The sequence below is a fragment of the Myotis davidii genome, unplaced genomic scaffold (assembly GCF_000327345.1).
Source record: "Myotis davidii unplaced genomic scaffold, ASM32734v1 scaffold44, whole genome shotgun sequence".
NCBI classification, from domain to species: domain Eukaryota; kingdom Metazoa; phylum Chordata; class Mammalia; order Chiroptera; family Vespertilionidae; genus Myotis; species Myotis davidii.
The window spans coordinates 3,239,497-3,247,540 of record NW_006299705.1 but is presented as its reverse complement, the minus strand read 5'-3'; the positions used below and the strand labels follow the sequence as shown (position 1 = coordinate 3,247,540).

The 8,044-nt window shown below is 41.4% G+C and overlaps 1 protein-coding gene across 1 annotated transcript in view; it reads right to left on the bottom strand.

Annotated features, from left to right (window-relative positions):
- Nucleotides 1-3,945, bottom strand: part of IQGAP2 (IQ motif containing GTPase activating protein 2) — a 240,154-nt gene extending 236,209 nt beyond the window's left edge. The window contains exon 1 of the mRNA XM_015571569.1: nt 3,850-3,945. Within this exon, the coding sequence (XP_015427055.1) occupies nt 3,850-3,914 (65 nt within the window). The 5' untranslated portion in view covers nt 3,915-3,945. The remainder of the gene's footprint in view (nt 1-3,849) is intronic.
- Between the last annotated feature and the right edge of the window lie 4,099 nt (nt 3,946-8,044).

Genomic DNA, 8,044 nt, shown 5'->3' with positions numbered 1-8,044 from the left:
GTCCACTGCCTACCAACCTATCTGTGTATTTGTCAGTTTAATTTCATATCTGCCATTGCTAAGCAGTGAGCTAAGGAAGACTGCAACATAGGTTTATTCCATAATCTTGAAACAAAACTGGAAAAAATATTAGAAATATCTTTTGTCAACAGCAGCCAATAGGGCTTACCTCCATATTGAAGTGCTCATCCTATCTAATAAAATAGTAATATGCAAATTGACCATCAGTCCAACATACAAGATGGCCGCCACCATGTGGACACAATGGCCACCATAAGATGGCCGGCAGGGGAGGGCAGTTGTGGGCAACAAGGCCTGCAGGAGAGGGCACTTGTGGGGGACCAGGCCTGCAGGGGAGGGCAGTTAGGAGTGACCAGGCCAGCACAGGAGGGCAGTTGGGGGTGATCGGTCTGGCAGGGGGGCAGTTAGGCGTCAATCAAGCCAGCAGGGGAGTGGTTAGGAGGCGGGCAGGCTGGGCTGAGGGACACCCCCCCTCACACACCCAGTGCATGAATTTCGTGCACCGGGCCCCTAGTGCTATATAATAAAGAGATAATATGCAGATTGACCGTCACACCCTCGTACAAGATGACCATGCCCATGTGGTCACAAGATGGCCACCACAAGATGGCCAGCAGGGGAGGGCAGTTGTGGGCAACAAGGCCTGCAGGAGAGGGCACTTGTGGGGGACCAGGCCTGCAGGGGAGGGCAGTTAGGAGTGACCAGGCCAGCACAGGAGGGCAGTTGGGGGTGATCGGTCTGGCAGGGGGGCAGTTAGGCGTCAATCAAGCCAGCAGGGGAGTGGTTAGGAGGCGATTAGGCAGGCAGGCAGAAGTGGTTAGGGGCAATCAGGCAGGTAGGCAGGCAAGTGGTTGGGAGCCAGCAGTCCTGGATTGTGAGAGGAATGTCCCAGATTGGAGAGGGTGCAGGAGGGGCTGAGGGACACCCCACGCACCCCAACACACACACACACCCACACACACACATATATATACCAGTGCACAAATTTTGTGCACCGGGCCTCTAGCTTTTTTATAATGTCTAATTTATTTTCTTTTTTGTGCTCATGCTTCTGGTGTTCAGTCTCAGATATCATTGCCTAACCCACGGTCATAAAGATTTACTCCTATGTTTTCTTATAAGAAATGTATAGTTGTGGCTCTCACATTTAGATTAACAATCTATTTTAAGACAATTTTTGTATATGAAAAGACTTTTTTTCCCCCATTGAATTGTTCTAATTGGATTTGTGGTTCAACTAAGCTTACATTCCTGGGATAAATCCCACTTGGTGGTTTATAATCCTTTCTATATGCTGCTGGACTTGGTTTGCTAGTGTTTTACTGAAAATTTTTGTATTTGTATTGATAAGGAATATTGATCTATAGTTTTCCTGAAGTATGTTTATTTTATTTTAGTATCAGACACCAAAACTAGACAAAGATATTGGTATCTGGTCTCAATAGAATAAGTTGGAAAGTCTCCTCTCATATTTTTTTGTGAGAGTGGGAATTTTTTTTTTATTACTAACTGGATCTTTTTACTTGTTATAAGTCTGTTCAGATTTTTTATTTCTTGAGTTAGTTTGGGTAGTTTGTGTCTTTCCAGGAATTTGTCCATTTCACCTAGGTTTTGTAATTTGTTGGCATATAATTATTCATAGTATTTGTCTTTTTTATTTCTTTTTTAAAGTTAAAGATATGTAAACTATTATAATTATGAATTTTTAATACATATAAACTAGAAATCCTTCCATTCTCACTTCTGGAAAGAAAGAAAAGAGGCACAAAGACAGAACCAACACATTTCTAGTTAAAATACATGGAAGTCAGTTCAACTGAAATAAGAAACAAGAAAGAATTCCTGGCTAAACTTACATATTCTAAGTGTACCATTTAGCACAAACTCAATATTCTAAGCCAACTATAGTCATATGAACACAGACATAAGCATGCACTATAATAAACTCAGTATGACAAATTCCTAAGGCATTAACATTGTCAGAATTCTGTATAGTATGCTTTCTGAAATCATAGCACACATATTAATACTTCTCTTAATAGCCACATAGCTTTTACATACCCTATGACCAAAAACCAGCTTTCCTGAAAGTCACAAAAAGTGTTCAGATCTCCATAAAAGATTCATAAGTACACATTTTTCAAAATCTCCTTGTAAAATGAATTTATAAAAACTAAGAGGAAAAACTGGATACAGTCTTTTCTTTCAATGAAACTATTTCTAAGGAGGCTTTCTTTAAAGAACCTGGGCTAATGGTTAAGTTGACTTTTCTAAAACAATATTCAACTACATAAAGAATATGACAAGCTTTCAAGCTATACTGATACCACCCTGATACATTCAGGAGTAAACTGTGCTCATGTTATAACTATACACCCGACTGGCACTATAGTTTACACACACCTTCTTGATTTTAGTTGATTTTTAGGAGGAAAAATCCATGAAGTAGGTCAGATGGTGTAACATCTTTATCATCCCATTACAGAACAAACAAAACTGAAGTTTCCACAAAACAGATGACTCACCCAAGGTCACACAGCTCCTAAGTGTTGAAGGTGGGACCGGGAAATTCAGTCTGCTGACTCCCAATCACACACCTTCTCTGTGTGACACTGCTTCCCACTCACCAAGAACAGGAGGCAAAAACTTAGACTGCAAAGCGTGTGTCAGGAGGAAGTCTCTACCAACTCCCCTAAATTTTTTCATTGAAAGCATGTTGATTTTTGAATGTCTATGAATCACTCTCCTTATCTAACTTTTTTAGCAACTTGACTAAAAGCATGTTCTTAACCATCTTAGACTGATAATGAGTCTTCAGTGACCTGCAACCTAACTGTAGATTTCAAAGACATGTTAAATAACCTTTAAAACTTAGTCTTTAGAGCTTAGAGTTACAAGACACTGTTAAAATATGAAACAACCCTGGGAAGTGCTCTTTTAAATAATTCTGAAGCCAAATTAGCACATGTGTCACTAAATGGCCTATACACATTGACTAAAAAAACCTCATTCTTCTGGCTCTGTAGATAGCTATTTATTAGTGATCAGAGGTAATTAACACCATTGACCATTAACTAAATGTTTATTTTCTCTATAGATAAGAGAGCTGGGAATATGCCATTTGCCTGTGGAACAATAATGTTGCTCCAATACAGACCAAACCATTAACCAGAATCTAACTCATGGCCTATGAGCACTGCAGTATGCAAAGGCCAAAGTTCCGATTCCTTTGGCACAGAAGCCGAAGTGCAAATACCTTCTTTATCTGCACTTTCTCCTTGGAGAACCCAACATTTACTTATAATCTAAGAAGTCTAAGAGTCAGTGTGAGTTTAGAGAACATATCCTAAGTAGTCACACACCCATGAATTACAAAGGAGATTGCTGTCATAAACCTACTCTCTAGCATAGTGACCAATGGACTTTAGTCCAAAATGCTATTGTCCTATGGGGCATTTACTAGTATAATCATTGGGGTAAAGGTGGGAAAAGATCTGACGAAGCTCTGGGGGAAAGGGAGTTGATGTAAGTCTTTGCTGCTCCCCCACATCCAAGCGAGTGAGATGAGAAATTTGAAATAATCTGCAACTTGCCCAGAGATTTCCTGGGAGGCTCTGAAGAAGGAAAAGGAGCAGCTGTTTCCCTGGTGCCTTGGCCTTGGCTGTGGTAGGAACTTTTTCTCAATTCTGCTTGATCATTTACAAAAAATAGGTAGTTCTTCTCCGTTACCCTCCTACCAACAAGAGTGCAGAGGAGTTACTAAAAGTATGGTACCCCAAAGCTTATCTGCAAGAGAAGGTACACAAATAGGCCAAGTCTGGGTCTCACCTTTTGGCTTCCTCTAGGTGGCACAAATATTCATAAGCGATGTTCTGCCGCCGCCTCTCATCCATCTCCTCTGCAGAGAGCCTTTCATCATCCACAATAGCTGGAAACAGAGGAAAACATTGCATTACTGTCGGGACAGTGTTCATCAGCTAAACACCTGAGACAATCAACTAGAAAACTCACATGCAGTTCAACACGGAACAGTGAGACATGGGGTATGATAATGCCAAGCACAGAAACAGATTTGCTTTGAGTTTTACAATATTATAGTATCTCTAACAACAACAACAAAAAGCAATACTAAAGTACAGGTTGAAACTACTAAATAACAGGATGAGAACAGCTATCAGATTTCACAAACATGATGCCATAGGAGTTAGACAACCTCAAATCAATTAGACCATGGTCTACTTAAAACAACTTCCATTCACAAGCTTGTGGAATTGGTCCAGTGGCTCAGCTGGGACCATCCTGAAAATTCTGTTATTGAACAAAGAATCTACAAAGACCTGTGTTTTCCCCCTCCTAGAAGGAATTAAGGCTTCGCCTCCAACCCAAATCCTATTTGACAGATGCCAAAGGCTCTAAAATTTCTCCCTCACTTATTTCTCAGCCTTTCTGAGACTAACCTTCCTGGTCAACAGCTATCCAGAAGCCAAAAGCAATGGATACAGCAAGTGAAGAGAATTTTCAATCCCACCCTCTTTATTCCAACACAAGCCTAGTATATAAAAGTCCATGCTGCAGCTTTGCTTTTCTGTAGAGAAGGCAGCCTCCCCATTTCCTGACTGCACTTCCTCCGGCCACAAACTCAACAGCACCCACTGCAGCCAATGGCCACATCAGCAAGCCCCGCTGTCTCTTTACATGGCAACGCTCCTTTCTCATAAACAGGACCCCCTCTCTCTTCAATCCTCAACTTTAATTCCTAAAGCTATGAAATGAATTTGGTTCCTTGTTTGTCAGATTACTCATCTGATTAAGACAACATGTGTGTGTACAGCAGGAAGGTCACATGGGGCAGGAATGTCAGTGTTTGCTTTTTTGTTCCCTAGCTGCTAGCTCCAGTCACCCGTTTTCATAAATGAACTCTTGGTCCCAAGCAGTAGAGATAAGAATGCGAAGGTCACCCATCCATCTCTAAGAAAGACAAATCCTATGACGTACTGATGAGGAATCCAAAGTATAATTTTGGCAGTTTTAGATCAAATTCTGAACTCTAACTGGAGCAAGTACAATGCTAAACAGGTAAGAACGAAAAATACCAAACCCTCAAAGGACTAAAATGTGTAGTAGATACTTATTTATTGAGCATGTATTTTGTTTCAAGGCCTTAGACGAAATGTTTTCTATGCAGTTTCTCAGTCAAGTCTCATGATTCTATAGGCAGATAAGTCATCCCACCCTCCAGTTAAGCCAACAGGTTTGAGAGTTCATTTGCCCAGGTGGAAGGCAGAAACATCAGGGCTAGAAATAGTTGGATGGGATGAAAAAAATAAAAATGCCTGGAAGAACTTTGGGGAAAGCCTCTGTTTATGGATAAGGAGGAAAAGAAGCCAGCGGAAGGTGAGAGAGGTGAGAAGAGCGCCAGGACAGGCTGGTATATAACCAGAGCCAGCCCACAAGAGCAGGAATTTCCACACATATTGCCATCCTTATCCTCAGTCCTCCTTCCTAACACTTCTAATTGCCCATGTGGCTCCGTTCCTTTAAACAGGGAGACCTCCTCCCAGACCAATGATACCAATACAAAGATCTGTATTTGTCAAAAGCAACTTCTTTTTCTTAATAAACTGAATCTGATTTAATTTTAGAAGAGAGCGCTCAGGTTTAGGAAAAGTACAAAAGCTCTCAAACAACCCTCCTCTGCCCCTCCCCTGCAAAATTCCAGCCTCCTCTCCCCTGAACTCAATTTCAACAACCCTCGGGTAGCCTTCCAGGCACACCCCCTCCTCTACACATTCTCCCCAGGGCCACCAGAAACATCTAATACATATCCAACTGATGCTACTCTCTGTCTCGAACATTCAGTGGATCCCCATTTCCTACAGAACAAAGTTCTAGAACACTTTCCCTCTCCATCCCTTCACAAAGCTGACATTTCAGCCACCCCTTCCAAGCAGTGCCATGTTTCAGGGCCACACCACAACCTTTCAGGTTTGAGTGCTCTTGCTCTCCACCCTGTCTCTGCCTGGAAAGCCACCGTCCCTCCTTCTATGTGTGACATCTTTGACATCTTCTCAAGCATCTTGGAGGATCTCAAAGTCAAAATCCATCCACTCTCCCGAGCACTTTGGTTCGTATTTTTATTACATCACTCATCACAAAAGCCCCCACTGTAACTGTCAGGTCTGCCTGCCCAAAGTGGGGAATCCTTAGAGGAAAGGATTCTTTCTGATTCACCTTGACATCTCTCTCACATCAATCATGGTTCCTTGCACACAGAGCACACAAATATTTGCTGAAAAATTATGTTCCAGTGAATCCTCACTACATGAGTTAACCATCACCCTCTAATGCAGCGGTTCTCAACCTGTGGGTCGCGACCTCCTTGGCGGTCGAACGACCCTTTCACAGGGGTCGCCTAAGAACATCCTGCATATCAGACATTTACATTACGATTCATAACAGTAGCAACATTACAGTTATGAAGTAGCAACGAAAATAATTTTATGGTTGGGTCACAACATGAGGAACTGTATTGAAAAGGCCAGAAGATTGAGAACCACTGCTAATGAGTATATTTTGCAAATTATGATTTTTCTCATCCTGTGTTTTCTCAGAAGATACCTCACCTTGCATGCCCACATAGTATCACCTAATCCTCCATCTCCACTGTTCCTAATGGTTAATCCCCAGGACTTCCAGTTTCTCATTTTAATTTCAGTCCAAATCTGTCTCCCATTTTTAACAGGGTATTTTCATTTTATAGTACCTCTGACACATCGAAGTTTGGAAATAATACAAAACTCTTAGTGGGAGTCCATGTGCTCAGTCTACTCTCCCCAACTGTTAAGTGTGGGCCAACGGAGGCAATCTGACTGCCATCTTCCCTCTTAGCTGCTGCTCCTTCCAGCCTTAGCCAACCCACCTCAGGAGGCAGAAGCCCTAACAGCACTCAGTCCCTAGGCCTCTGCTCTCGACTGTAAGATTCCACAAACCTACGCAAGATTCTATTAGCCCAGGAGAGACTGAGGGGGCTCTCAAACTCTGACATCACCCTGCCCAATGAGAAGATTTGACTTAATGTTTTAATTAAAACATCCACAAAACCTTAAATTGCAATTGCACATACTGACCACAGCTGATAGAATTCTACCTATGTTTAACACTCAACTCAAGGGCCACTTCCTTCCCAGTCTTTCCTCATTGTTCCTGCTCAAAATGCCCTCCCTCCTGGCACCTCCTGCACTGCCTTGTTTAATAGTAAACTCCTAGAAAACAAATTGTGTCCTCATGGTGTCCAGCACAGGCTACATGCTCCATAAAAATATTTAATGACCAAACAATGCCTTATTATGAAAGATTAATAAAAGGGCTCTATTAATTGAGCATATTGGTTTGGGCCAATTTCTGGGCTCTCTATTCTATTCCATTGATCTATATGCCTATTCTTGTGCCAGTACCAGGCAGTTTTGAGAACAATGGCTTTGTAATACATCTTGATGTCTGGTATTGAGATCCCACCTACTTTGTTCTTTTTCAGGATTGCTGCAGCAATTCTGGGTCTTTTTTTATTCCAGATGAATTTTTGGAGAGTTCGTTCTAGATCTATGAAGTATGCCGTTGGTATTTTAATTGGAAGTGCGTTGAATTTATAGATTGCTTTGGGTAGTATGGACATTTTAATGATGTTGATTCTACCAATCCATGAACACGGTATGTTCTTCCATCTGTTTATGTCTTCCTCTATATCTTTTTTCAAAGTCCTGTAATTTTCTGAGTAGAGGTCTTTTACCTCTTTAGTTAAGTTTATTCCTAGGTAGCTTAATGTTTTTGGTGCGATGGTAACGGGGATTGTTTTTATAATCTCTCTTTCTGAAAGTTCACTATTGGTGTATAGAAATGCCTCAGATTTCTTGGGGTTAATTTTGTATCCTGCTACACTGCCAAATTCATTGATTAAGTCTGATAGTTTTTTGATGGAGTCTTTCAGGTTTTGTATGTATAATATCATGTCATCTGCAAATAAGAG